A 14,307-nucleotide genomic window follows, 5' to 3' on the forward strand; every position below is an offset into this window, starting at 1 on the left:
AAATTTTTTGAATATTTAAATATTTTTATTTTATTTATTTAAATATTTGAATATTTAAATTTTAAATATTTTTTATTTTTTTATTTTAAATATTTTTAATGTTTTAATTTTCATAAAAATATTTTAATATTTTAATTTTAATATTTTGATATTTTAATTGTGAATATTTTGATTCTCAGAATATTTTTAGTATTTTGATTTTCAGAATATTTTTAATATTCTTAATATTTAAATTTTTGGAATATTTTTAATATTTTAATTTTCTAAATAATTTTAAAATATTTTAAATATTTTTAATGTTTATACAAGCTTAAAAAATAAATTGATAGAAAAATTAATTGACATAAAATAATTGACATAGAAGTTATTTGAAAAAAAAAATTATTTAAAAAAATTACTGAAAAACAATTAATTGAAAAAAAAAATCATTTTTTTATTTGAATATTTTAAAAATAATTTGGTTATGGCTGTTGATCAAAAATACGGATATCGAGTTATGAGTTGTGTGCTTGATTATCAATTATAGGTTGAATTAAGTTTTAAAAACTCATCACCAAACAAATTTTTTTATTTCACATGTCATATCAAACTTTCAAAACTTAATTCCACATACAATTTAAAACTCAATTCAACATTCTATTCAAAAATCATAACCAAATAAATTTTATATATTAAAATCATAATTATATAACTCACAAACTCAAAATATAACTCATACTCTCAAATCATATTTACAAAATTCTATGAAACGCAGACAAAAATTTTCAAGTATTTGGCCTCCATTTCAATCCTAATCTCCAAAATCCATCCTAATAAAAAAAAAAGACCCAAAAATCACGATATTAATAAATCTTGCCTCAGTCTCAGTCTCAGTCTCAGTCTCATTCCTTCCTCTATCCCCCAAAACAAAGGCACCCAAGAAAAATCTCGCCGGGCTTAGCTCATGGGCGGAGGTTGACTCGATGTAAAGGGAAAGTGCAGAAGAGTCGAGGTGGCAGTGTAGTTTTCTCATTCACTCCATCCATGGCCGTACCTCAGTTCAACCTCCAACATCAAACGCACCGTTATTGCAATCAAAGCAAGTTTCTATCGGTATTTCGTCCCAACACACCATCACATTTAACTGTCAACACCAATTTTCGATTTCCAAATTCAATCAAGCCACCCAACATCAGATATGAATGCTTTCACTTTCACATTCCGAATTCAGGGTCCGCAAAGGACTTGTCGGCGCCGAATATACCAAAAGCTGAGGTTTTAGAGAGATGGGTTATTTTTATGCGGTCAGTGTTGCCTGGTGGAAGTTGGTGGAACCTGAGTGATTCTAACGAAGTAGGAAGCAGGGCAAGAGAGGCGAAGCCAGTGACTGTTTTACTTGCTCTTCGTCGAATTTGGGCATTGGTTGCAGATGATCGATGGGTTATATATGCTGCATTGGTTTCTCTTACTATTGTTGCGGTGCGTGTGTTTCTATAAGTTTGAATTTCAATGCATTGTTCGATTAACTCTGATTTACTTGTTATACGCCAGTTGATTTATGTGATACACAGAATAATTCATTTAGGCTCCGTTTGTTTGGATATAACTTTACACAAAAAATATTTTTCTTCTAAATTGATTTCACACAGGGAAAATATTTTTGTTTTCGTTTTTTGGCTTTGGTTCAGACTTTAAATAAAAATATTTTATTAATTTAATAAAGTGTCATTTATAAATTTTAGTGAGCTAAGATGTTTAAATGCTTTGAAAAAGCAATGAGTGAGGGTTAACTTTGTAAAAATTGGTTACAGAATTTTTAAATGTAAGTCATTTTTTTAGAAAATGAGGCAAAAATATTTTACTTGCTTTTTGTTCAACTAAACAACATAAAATGAGTAAAATATTTTTGACAAAACATTTTACGTCAAAACAAACGAAGCATGATTCATGTGTTAAAGAAGTTAGTTGGATGCCCTATAAAGAGTGTACGTTTTGTAATTTTGTTATGATCATTGTTGCGGGGTTTTGGGGTGAGCAAAGCTGGACTTTGTGGTGTTTTTTGTTTGGATTTTTTTAGTGTTAGTTATGAATCATTGCCACCTTATTAAGAAAGTGCATATGATACAATGATGGACTTGGGGGGTGCACACACCCAAAAATTTGAAAAATATCATATATTATACTAGAAATTTTAAAATAATTTAAAATTATAGGAGTTCGCAACCCCAATTTTTTTTTAAATAATTTCAAAATTATATAGTAGCCCCCAAAGTCATAATCCTAGATCCGGCCCTGGTGATATATACAAGTTTTTAGAGGGTTTTTAGGGTTGTCTATTGTAGCTTTTCCCTTGGATTTTAAAGAGTGTTAAATCAAATGCAAAGCTAGTACCATTGTTTCACAATGAAAACTAGAGTTTGCAGTGGTAACTTATTATTTCATGCCGCTTGCCTCTTTGTGTTATAATTTACATTAAGACCCGGCACCATGATTAAGATTTATAACACTGCTCACTTACTGACAATCAAACTTTTCAAGTTTGAACCTCAATCCTCTAATTTATTTATCCTATTTCTGTAGATTTTTTTTTACAATGTCCATGACCCTGTAAGATATGTCCTTTTAGTGCAGCTCTCGGAGATCTCAATTCCAAATTTTTTGGCAGCATCTGTCTTCTCTGCACAGAGGGGGCAGACTGCAGTGTTCTATAGGAACTCACAGCTCTTGATTTTGTTGTGTTTTGTCTCAGGCATATGCAGGTAATTTTTTGCTGCCTTTAATCATGTCACATTGCATGCATTTTTTCTAGAATCATTTTGACTTGTATAGCTTTTAGAACAAATAACTTAAATGGAAAATTGTCATCCTCATGCTAAATTTATATAGATAAAAGTGAAGTTTATCTTTGAACTTGAATATATTGTCGCTATTTATGTTCAAAATAGTTGCTTTTGAAGTTTGGGCTCTTTGATGAGTATTGATTAAGGTGCTTGATTGTTTATGCAATAATGTGAATTTCAGTGGTGTGCGAAGTGGCTGCTTTGGAACGGCAAATATGATATTGGTGAGTCCCTCTTAAATTTCAAGGATTTATTTCGAATTTTGATAAATTGATTGGAGAGAAACAAACTAACTGGAATTGGAGACTTGTGTAGTTCATTGACTGAATTCGAAAAAATTCCATCATAAAGAAACATTAAGGGGGTGTTTGGGAACTATGGGTAGAGGCTATTTTAGCCTCAAAGTGAAAAATAGCCTTTTAGTCTAAAAAAAAAATCAGCCTATCCCATTGATTTAAAAAAAAAACAAACAAACAAAATAGCAGCCGGCAGACCTACACTGTCCGTGACAGTGTAGGTATATTTGTAATCATAGCCTAGTCCCAAATGAATAAATGACAATTTTACCCCTTTAGATTAATTTTGAAAAAAGTGAAACTAGGGACAAATTTTTCATTTCGTTTTAAATATCATTTCAAACACATTTTTCAATACAACAACTCAAATAAAAATCCAACCCAACTTCCCAAACACAAAAACTAAAATAGCCTACTAAAATAACCAAAAAGTCAAAAAACTTTAAAAATAGCCACTTCTCAAACACCCACTAAACTGTTTCCAAGGGTTTGATGTAGATTTTCCATGCAGAGTGACAATGTTCTTATTAGCTAATTCTCTGACAATGTGTTTATTTTTATTTTTTAGTTTCACTGCTCTTTGTATTTAGTTTCATGACAAAGTGATTATTACGTCTGATGTTCTATATCCTTCATGAAAATTGTTGATTACTAGCAATAGTAGCTGCTTTTACCTGTTTTTGCTTCCCAGACAAATGAATTTTAATTGGATGAAAAGAGATTCTATATTGACCCTAGAGGATACAAGAAGATTAGCCATGTCAGGCTCCTATTCATTTGTTATTCAAATCAAATGTCCTTGCCCTCTTGAAAAAACAGACAGCATTAGTTTTATTCTAATCATCCGAAGTTTCATTGCAAGAGGATTATCCTTAATAAGTTTTTTTTCTTTTCTCTTTCTTCAAAGCTTCCATAAAACAGTAACAGGAACTATCTTCATACCCTTTGGGCCAGAATGCTTTGATATGTGAAACCAACAACAAACCGTAGCAAATTGAAAAACCTTATCCATCATAAACCAGGGTTGCAAAATGCTGCCCTGCTAATTGCTATGGATAGGAGATGGTTCATTCCTGTTGTAATGAGATCCCACAGCCTGGAACTCTAGGCTATTTAGATGCAGGTACCTTCCCGTTGGCTTCATGATTTTCTAGTTCTTTCTGTCACCCAATGATCTGAACTTGCATTCATAGATTTTATTGATCAATCCACTATTTGTTGCTGTTGGTACTTTTTTAGTGTACAACATAACGTCTTCCCTTTTGCACTGTTCTGTGCTATTGTTGTCATGTTTGGCAAAACAACTTGATGTCAGCCGGTGCTTCCTTCAATGTTTTGCAGCTCAAGCGTCTAAGGGAAACTTTGTTCGCAGCTCTCATTTTCCAGGTCTGTTGTTTAATTCAGAGACTATGTATATGAGCTTCTTTGCAAATTCCTCAGGCACACTATATTCGTTTGCTGTATTTTTGGTCACTTGGCAGGGCCCCTTATGGTGGTGTTCTCTTTTATGTAGGATCTATCATTTTTTGATAAAGAAGCAGTTGGTGATTTGACTAGCAGGCTTGGAGCAGATTGTCAAAGATTGTCTCGTGTTATTGAAAATGATATACATATGATATTACGCAGTTCTCTTCGGGTTGCCACTCTTATTGTAACTCTTTTTCCTAGACTGCCATTCACTTTCAAGCTTGGCTCTTACTTGAAGTTGAACTATTACTTTCAGGGCATAGGTGCATTGATCAATTTGCTGACTTTATCTTGGCCTCTTGCATTTTCAACCTTGGTGATATGTTCTGTCCTATCCACAATCTTCCTATTTTATGGCCAGTAAGCATTTTTATCTTTTCCCACGTCGATACAGATTAGATTGGTCTTCCCAATCTTCACTTCATATTAGTGTAATACACACATGATCACAGAAACCAATCAATTATAGTGTGTAAATGGTTTGCCCTGTTTGCAACTTAATTTGATTGGTTTTTTTTGTTAAGTTGTTCTATTTTTATTTAGCATTCACCTTAAGTTGCACTTTCATTAAGTTGACCTTCTTTTTTTTTCGAAAAGCAAGAATCACATTTGTGAATAAGAATCCATGTATACTTCATTGTAGTTCTCATCATGCCGATATGTTTGGGTGCTCTAGACATCCACTGTGTGTAAAGGCAGAGATATATTTAGCTTATTTTATAACTTTCAATACAGATTCTGGCTAAACCAGGGCTAGGGTCATTCTTCTGTCTCTTGCACCAAAGAATATAGGTCCTTTCTATTTCACCAAAGAATACAGGTCCTTTCTTCTTGTTCAGATTGGATTGATTCTTTAAATGAAGTAATTAGCTTCCTTGTTATACTTGAAGTAAGTTGTATCATTTTGCTTTTCATGCCTTTCACTTACTAAGTTTTCTTCCAATTTTTTATATTCCTAGAAAGAGTAAGGGCACAAAGTGACATACATGTATCACAATATAAAAGTTCTTTGTAAATCAAATCCAATGGTGAAATGAAATACTTAACTGGTATGACTGCCAGTTGAAGGGATACTAAAGGTGGCCAAAAATCGTAATGATCATGAACATGCATGCTTATAAATGAAGGGTTTTGTTAGCGTGTGCCATTAAGACACATGATAAGAATGCTTAAAAGGATTGTATATTCTTTGTTACTTGCACTTCCATGCAAAATGTATAATCATTTTAAGCTTTTTAACATGTGCCCCAAGGGCACACACTAACAGTTGCTTTAAAAAAAATTTACTATCTATTCATAAGGGTGCCTTTAACAGTTTATGGTTTTTGGAAAGTGTTACTGAAACCTTTTTGTATCTGATAGGTTCCAAAAGAAAGTAGCTAAATTTACCCAAGAGTACAGTGCTTCTGCAAACGAGGTAATTGCAGAAATTTGATCTATATTGTTTCCTAAAATTCTATGGGTGTGTTTGGTTTGTGTTTGTAGGATAGTTTTTGAGATAAAAAGTACGAAAACTTGTTTGGTTTGTCTTTTTTCAGAAATGGTTTAGGAAAAATTATTTTGGGGAGAGAGTTTAAAAAAAAGTGATTGATTTGATGTGTATGAGAGAGAAAGTGATTTTGGAAAGTACGTAACCAAACAAAATTTTGAGATTTTTTTGGAAAAATTTGTTTGTTTTGATTACTCTTGAAAATTTGTTTATAGAGAATTTTTCCCAAAAATTTTCTGAAAAACAAACCAAACAATTTTTTTTTAAATCTTCGTAGTTTTTTTTTATTTTTATTTTTCTTCGTTCTAAGTATCTGTAGTATGATAGTCCTTTTTTTGTTTTTTTCCCTGTTAAACTTTAGGCTGCTCGAGGGACTTTTTCTTTAATAAGAACTGTTCGAGTTTATGGAACAGAAGAAGAAGAACTTGGAAGGTAATAATTCTAACTGGAATTCTTCTGCTGAGTTTACAATGACACCCAAATCTCATATGAATGTATATTAATGTGCAATCATAGGAGACTTACAGGACATATCCTATATTATATTGTAGGTACAAGCAATGGCTGGACAAGTTAGTTTATATAGGCATTCGAGAAAGTGTTGCTTATGGATCTTGGTATCTGAGTTTCAACACTCTGTATCGTTCAACACAGGTTTGGCTCTTCTCACAATTTTAAGGCTGAACTGAATCATAAGTAAATCACTTACTTGAAATGTAACCTTATTGATTGTAGTTAACATCCACTTTATTTCTCTAACTAAATTTGTAGGTTTTTGCTGTCCTGTTAGGAGGAATGTCGATTCTGACTGGTCATGTATCAGCTGAGCAACTTATGAAGTATGTATTATACTGTGAGTGGTTGATTTATGCAGCCTGGAGGTTGGAAGACAATTTATCATCATTGCTTCAGGCTATTGGAGCAAGTGAAAAGGTTTTCCAGCTAATGGTTCTCATGCCCAGTGACCAATTCTTATCAAAAGGCAAGACCTTTTTTTAGTATTTCTTAAAATAGAGATTCACTAGAACAATATTTTGTAGTTGTGTAAATATATGTACACTGCTTTTCTGAGGAACAAATAAATTTTTTACATGATTGTTGTCGACTGTGCATCTTTCTGTGCACAGGAATGAAGTTGCAGAGGCTTGTGGGGAAAATTGAATTTGTAAATGTATCCTTTTACTATCCTTCAAGCTCAATGGTACTTCTCATCCTTGAACTGTGTATTATGGAGGCTATGATGATATTCATTTTGTTTTCTCTAGGTGGTAAAAGTGCTTGACTATCTGAACTGTTCATATTGATAATAGTTTCGAATGTTGCTTTTCATAGAAGTATGTGATGTTTGTTATGCGGATTCTGTAGATAACCAGAGCAGCTCCAGTTAGAAACTTGCTCAATTTGCTTTCTCCTATTCATGAGGATACCTGTTTGATATTCTTCTTGATTAGTTTTGTAGGTTTTACATCCATTGCATTCAATGTAACACAGGAATGAAAACAACGTGTATCTTGGATTTCTGAGAATTACAATATTCTTTCAGATAAGGATTCACTAGCAATTAAACCTATACCGATTAGACTACTTTGCATTTATCCGTTTAACACATCTCACGCTGTAATAACTTGTTTTATTATTAAATAAACTTCTTATATTTAGAAACAGTTTTTCCTGTTAATTTGTCTTTGTTAGGCTCCGTATGAATGTGCCTTGTCACATCAGCGAAACCTTTCCATTTGATAAGATATTTTTATTGAGGTAACACATGACTCTTAATATATTCAGGACCTTTATCATATGAATATGTCACGAAATAAATTTTGAAGACTTATAGCACCTTCATAGGATTTTCTTAATCACTCCCTTTAAGGTTCCTGTTGATATTAACTATTCCTTGTGTGTTTATTCTTTTTGATGGAAGTAACTCACCCACTAGTCTCTGACATTTGAACAGGTACCTGTTCTAGAGCATGCAAACATTTCTGTACAGACTAATGAAATGGTGGCAATAGTAAGAAATGACATTGCTTATTTACTGTTGTTTCATTCTGGAATAAAACTTTGAGTACAAACTGCATTTCCATTTCCTAATCTTGCCAAGGTCGGTCTCAGTGGTAGTGGGAAAAGCACATTAGTGAATCTTTTGCTTCGTCTCTATGAGCCAACCAGCGGAGAGGTAAGCAATGTTTACACATGCATTATGTCATGATCTTGGAATTGAATAAATGATTACATGGAGGAACTACTAATCTATTATTTCACCCATTAGTTTATAAGTTTCTCTATGGTGAAACCACTGATGCTCTCTCTAAGCAAGTTTCAAGCATTTCTGAAACATGTCCTACGATGTCCCCAGTGAAGTATATTTGACACCAGATAAAATGTTTAGAACTCCATGATACTTTTTTCCCCAGTTAGAACCTAAATTGCCTTGAATTTATACACCAATTCATGATTGCTGGTGCTCAGGTCAAACGATCACCCCCAAATTTTGTGCATCTGTTCATGGGTTGCTTTCTATTATCTCAGAATATGGAACAGGAGTGGTGGGGAATTTTTCCACCCACTTATTGTTATACCAAACTTCATTTAATTGTTCTCTCATAAGTCTCACAACTATCTTTGCATGAGACACCTTGCATGTCCAAAAAATTGTGACTTTGATGTTTGCTAGCTGGATCTTACATATAGAAGTGCCATTTAATTACAGATTTTGGTTGATGGTTTTCCTCTTAGAAAGTTGGACATTAGGTGGTTGCGGGACAGAATTGGATTTGTTGGACAGGTTAGACTGATATAACTGCAAGAAATGCTTGAAAACTTGCTACAATATTGTTCCGTAAATGTTCTATTTGAACAGGAACCCCATCTTTTTCACATGGATGTGAAATCAAACATTAGTTATGGTTGCTCAAGAGACATCAAGCAGCAAGATGTGGAATGGGCTGCGAAACAAGCCAATGCTCATGAATTTATCTCATCTCTTCCCAATGGTTATGAGACCATCGTTGACGATGGTTTGCTCAGTGGGGGTCAAAAGCAGCGGATTGCCATTGCTAGGGCCATTGTTAGGGACCCTGCTATTCTAATCCTTGATGAAGCCACCAGTGCTCTGGATGCAGAAAATGAATATTACATTGCTGTAAGCACATTTATCTCTTCCACTATAAAAATATCATCCCGAAAATCAGTAGACAAAATAAATAAATAAATTTTCAAGATTACTGCACTTGTTGATACATCATTTGCTGTATTTTTTAGAGGCTTCTTCATGCTTTCAGAAATGATTGTAGAGTAAAAAGAACAGTCATTGTAATAGCACATGGGTGAGTTTTCTTGTGGCACTTCTTTTCCTACTTGATAGTGAGATTCAATATGTGATTCTGTGACACACCTTTTGCAGGCTATCTACTATAAAAGCCGCTGACAAAATCATGGTAATGGATGGTGGTCGAGTTGTTGAGGTATGGTCTTTTCCTGTATTTGGGTTAACTTCATCTACAGTTGGAAATATAAAGTGTATGCACCATATGAAGTTCTGGGCACTTCCCCATAGTAACAGAGAGAACTTTAAACAATGGTAAAGAATTGAACTCGTTATTTTACCAATCCAACTAAACTTCAATTACAACCCCCTCTTTAAGCAGCTGGCTACATGAACCCTCATTTCTGTTGTTATATAATCTATTTGAGGCCAAATATAATATCGAAGATTGGGCAATATTGCCATTTCAAAGCATCAACTTCTATACATCAATATGTATGGTCTTGGATCATTAATAATGATTTTTCTTTAGAATTCGGCTATTTGATTGATCCACTTCTATTATGTCAATATTAATCACTACTGTTAGAATTATGGTTCTTATTTATAGTGATAATTATATGTCTCATGATCAAGGATATTTGAGATTTTTTGCTCATATGAGTTTTTTCAATACTTACATGTTGGGATTAGTTACTAGTTCTATCAAGTTCATTATGGGCCTCCTTTTGTCCCTGTAGTTTCTCTGACTTGACCAAATTACCTTTTTGTGCTTCAGCGCTTGTTTTTGACCTTGGTAAAAATGTAGAAATTGCTAACCATATGGCAGCATGCTTCTTGCCCAGAGCAAGGCTGTTTTCCCTTTTCCTATGTTCGTGCTATGAATATAGTGTTCAGCGTGCTAATGACTGATCTATGCAGTTGGGCAATCATGTGGACCTTCTTTGTAAGGGCGGACTGTATGCACGGTTTGTAAGAACAAAAACAGATGATCTAGCTTGATCAAGGACGAGTAGGATGATGTTATCTCGTATTTACTTCAGAGGGTAAATGACAAACGCATTTTGGTTCTACGGGATAGGACACTTGTAAAGAATGGGACCTATGTATTCTAAATTCTAATACATCTCAGCTGCATGCTGTGGGATTTTTATTATTATTATTTTTATTTTTCGTTTTGAAAATTTGGTGAATGCTAATCTTGACCGACTTTTATTGATTTATAGAGATGTACGTTTATCATGTACTAATGGGAAGTGTTAAGCTCCGTTTGGTAACTCTTTCAAATTATAGTTCCACCCATTGATTTGAGTGTGGTGTTTGTTTTGAGCTTTCAAATCATAATTCTACACCCATTTCTCAAAACTCAATTCAAAATATAATCATTACTTTTCAAAACTCATAACCAAACGCATAATTTAAAACTCTTTTCAAAACTCAATTCAAATTAATATTTTAATTTCTTAAATATTTTAATTTTGTTAAGATTTTAAATATGTTACGATTTTTTTAATTTTTTAATTTTTTGAATATTTTTGAATATTTTTAAATATTATTTTTTTTTAATTTTTTTTAATTTTAAAATATTTTATAAAAATAAATTCAAACTCTATTTTATAAAAATATTTTTAAATATTTTAATTTTTTTGTTATGTATTTGTTTACAATTTGAGTGTAGAGTTGTGAAAGTAGTATGGAGTTTCGAGTTATGTGTTTGGTTATGAGTTTTGAAAATAATTTCTTAATTGAGTTTTGTTTTATGTGTTTGGTTACGATTTGAGTGTAGAGTTGTTTTTAAATTTCAAATATTAAAATTTTACATTTTTTCAATTTTTTAAATATTTAAATTATTTAAATATTTACGATTTAAATTTTTTGAATATTTATTTTAATTTTTTACTTATTAAATTTTTTAGATTATTTAAATATTTATGATTTAAATTTTTTGAATATTTGTTTTGAAAAAAATTTATTTCCTTTGTAGTATTTTCAATTAAAAAATTGATTAATGTTATTTTCTGTTAATAATAAAAAATTTTAATTGAATTTTAAAAAGAGTTTGGTTATAAGTGTTGAACATAATTTTCAATAGTGTGAAAGTAATGTGTTTTATTATGAGTTATAACAATTTGAATTAAGTTTTAAAAACTCTTTTCAAAACTTATAACCAAACAAATTTTCTTACTTCATGCCATATCAAACTTTCAAAACTTAATTCCACACTCAATTAATCATACTGCCCGTTTAGTAATCAGCTAGAGAGCATCGGCAGAATAGATGGTTTCAGTTAACCTGTAACAAAAAGAGAAGGCTCAGACGGTGGCTCTTCCACTCGGGGGCACTCCGACGATCAAGTCAGTATATATCTCAAAGATAATCAAGTGCTAAACTTACTGTTCAAAGCATGAAATTGCGTACCTTAAACCCACGGGGTGCCTCTCTTTTACAGTTACCACCATCCAAATCCCATTTAGAAGCCTGACTTCTATGGATTCCTATTTAGTACTTACTTTGGACTCCTCAAGAGATAAAGATAAACTCTCTAAGAGTTTTATCCTTATGTTGGCTAAGTCTCCTCTTTATTCTAGGACTCTTGTCCCTTATCCTTTATCCGATTATCTCAGATTCCGATATCTTCGGAAATAACCTCGGCTTACCCGAGATCACCTCGGCGTCATGACCCTGACACGTGGCACCTCGGCTGACACGTCGGCGTCACCTTGCTACGTGTCGGTACTCAAAAATATATCCCCACAACTGCCCCTAGGTTCTATTATCTCGATATTCTGAAGTGATGGAACCTATATCTCGGTCTTCAGTATCTCAGCCGAGATCATTATTTCGGCCGACATGTCTTTGCTAAAGAACAAGAACTTCATGAATCCTTTCACGCGTATGAGCTGTCATACACCATAATTCAACCGTTTTTAGCCACGCGTTTCTTTCTTACTAGTTCGTACCTGTGACACGCCCGTAAGCCGTCTCTCTCTCACGTGCGCCGTCTGACGCATACATTCTTCTAGGCGTATTGATTACTTTTTGCCGCCGTTTTCATTTTTAACAAAACATTTTCTTCAATTTCTCCCTTTCACCTTATTCTTATTTCTGGAAAAACTTTTTCTTTCTCTAGCTTTTCTCTTTTTGAGTCTGCCATTGTTCAAGCTTTTTTGCTCTGAAACTTATTCCGTTCACCCATTCCAGCGTGTTTTGCACCATTTCGTTGCCTTCACGACCGTCATCTGATTTCGGCGATCTTTACATCGGCTTCATATTTTCTGATAAGCAATCTGTTTCTTTTTATTCCAGTTTCTTGAGTTTTTCTGAAATTTCTTGTTTGCTACTGCCTTGCTCAAACAATTAATTTGTGAATCATACATCTGATTGCGTTGATTTCGCTTTTTGCTTATGCCTTAAATACATGTACTGTTCATAGTTTTCTTGCACGTCTTGCCACTGTTCTTGGCCTTCAACCCTTTGTATTCTTCATGTTCTTGATAGTCCATCTTTGTTCTTGATTTTGAAACTCGGCTTTTGTTTTCTGTTTTTTGTGTCTTTTCCAGATCTGTGCCTTTGATCTTTATCTTCATAGTTTTAGGTTTGGAATTTGTTTGTAAAACCCACATTTTAGGGCAAAACTGAAACATCCCTTACAAATCTCTACACCAACTAAAACCTAGGTTTTTTGCCAAGGTCCCAGTAACCCTATTTGAACCATCTTCTTATTGAAACCCAATACATTTAGTTATCCTGACATCATGGGTATGTGGGAACATCGGGTAAACACCCCCTCTAAGCTGGAATTTTTTAGGCAAGAGTTTGAAATCCCAGCCGATGTCAATCTGAGGTTGGCTGGGGATGATGACTCCATCATGCCTACAGAAAACTCCATGCCCTTCCCTGTGGTTGCCTTTATCGAGTGTGGACTCCGGTTTCCACTTGACCCCTTTTTCCGTCAAATCCTTCACTTCTATAAGTTGAACCCAATGCAACTTGCCATCAATTCTTACCGAGTTATCACTGACACCATAGCCTTAGTTAAACAAGAGAATGCCAGAATTAAACTTGTCGATTTCCAGTACTGTTACACCATGTGTCGTCTTAGAAAAGACACGGACTATGTCTATTATCTTAAGCCGAGATCCACCGAATATAAAATTGTAGCCGACCTCCCAGACTCCAACAAGGGAGCTGGAGACGATTACTTCATTGTCTCGGGCAATTGGGAGTTTCAGCCAAACGACGACCTCCATCTTTATCCTTTAAGCCGAACTGTTTTGGGGGAAGGAGCTGGTAAGGGCCACCCTTCATAAGTTTATTTTTATCTTCTTGCATAAATTGTTCAATACTCTTGTTCTAATGTCTGTGTTGTTTTTATCTTTGCAGTTCTTCCTCAGCCACCAAAGAATTTTCGCCAATCCTTCTATCCCAGCAAGGATTTGAAAAAACTTCTGAACTTGCCGATTCACAAACGAAAGGCGCCTCTGCTCCTCAACTTTATCCCAACTTACAAGTCAGCCTTGCCCGACGTCTCTAAGAGGAAGAAGAAAAGCCTCTCTCCACCTTCTGCCATAACTCCACAGACCACATCCATATCTCGGACAGATCAGGGGTCAATTTCTGATCCAGCCGAGCAACCGTCAACTTCAGCCCCATACTTGGTTCCAATTTCACAGCGCCGCCGTCGACGCCGAACAGTTCCTACTGTCGAGATGGGTCGCGCAAAACCAGTTGTAAAAGATCTTCTGGCCAGCATTCCTTCATCTGTTGACGATCAACCAGCACAAACCCTTCTTCCACCGAAGCCGAAAGAGTAAAAAAAGCTCAGCCAAAAGCTAAAGTTACTCAAGTTGAGTCTGAGGATGCTCTGCCAATCTCCAAGTTGGCTGAGAGTGACAAGTCTCAACCTTCTGTTGGGAAGAGGCGCTCTGAAGCCCAACCATCAGAATCCCCAAAATCCAAAAAGCCGAAGTC

The 14,307-nt window shown here is 34.2% G+C and overlaps 1 protein-coding gene across 5 annotated transcripts; it reads left to right on the forward strand.

Moving 5' to 3' along the window:
* Positions 1-785: 785 nt before the first annotated feature.
* Positions 786-10,586, forward strand: LOC114291139 (ABC transporter B family member 26, chloroplastic). 5 transcript variants are annotated; one of them, XM_082900734.1, is made up of 18 exons: positions 786-1,458; positions 2,611-2,738; positions 3,001-3,043; positions 4,457-4,501; positions 4,629-4,751; positions 4,839-4,942; positions 5,945-5,999; positions 6,433-6,503; positions 6,623-6,725; positions 6,843-7,053; positions 7,199-7,272; positions 8,026-8,082; positions 8,173-8,247; positions 8,782-8,856; positions 8,932-9,213; positions 9,333-9,397; positions 9,475-9,535; positions 10,258-10,586. In XM_082900734.1, exons 1-18 carry the CDS (start codon positions 1,024-1,026, stop codon positions 10,336-10,338), a joined length of 2,088 nt encoding a protein of 695 aa, XP_082756860.1. In that variant the 5' UTR covers positions 786-1,023; the 3' UTR covers positions 10,339-10,586. The 5 variants fall into 5 exon arrangements, with proteins under 5 accessions (XP_082756860.1, XP_082756862.1, XP_082756873.1 ...); XM_082900739.1 differs by having other exon boundaries at positions 857-1,458; positions 2,606-2,738; XM_082900744.1 differs by having other exon boundaries at positions 857-1,458; positions 2,645-2,738.
* The last annotated feature ends 3,721 nt before the right edge of the window (positions 10,587-14,307 follow it).

The sequence above is a fragment of the Camellia sinensis genome, chromosome 1 (assembly GCF_055761805.1).
Source record: "Camellia sinensis isolate YWXY chromosome 1, ASM5576180v1, whole genome shotgun sequence".
Taxonomy (NCBI): Eukaryota; Viridiplantae; Streptophyta; class Magnoliopsida; order Ericales; family Theaceae; genus Camellia; species Camellia sinensis.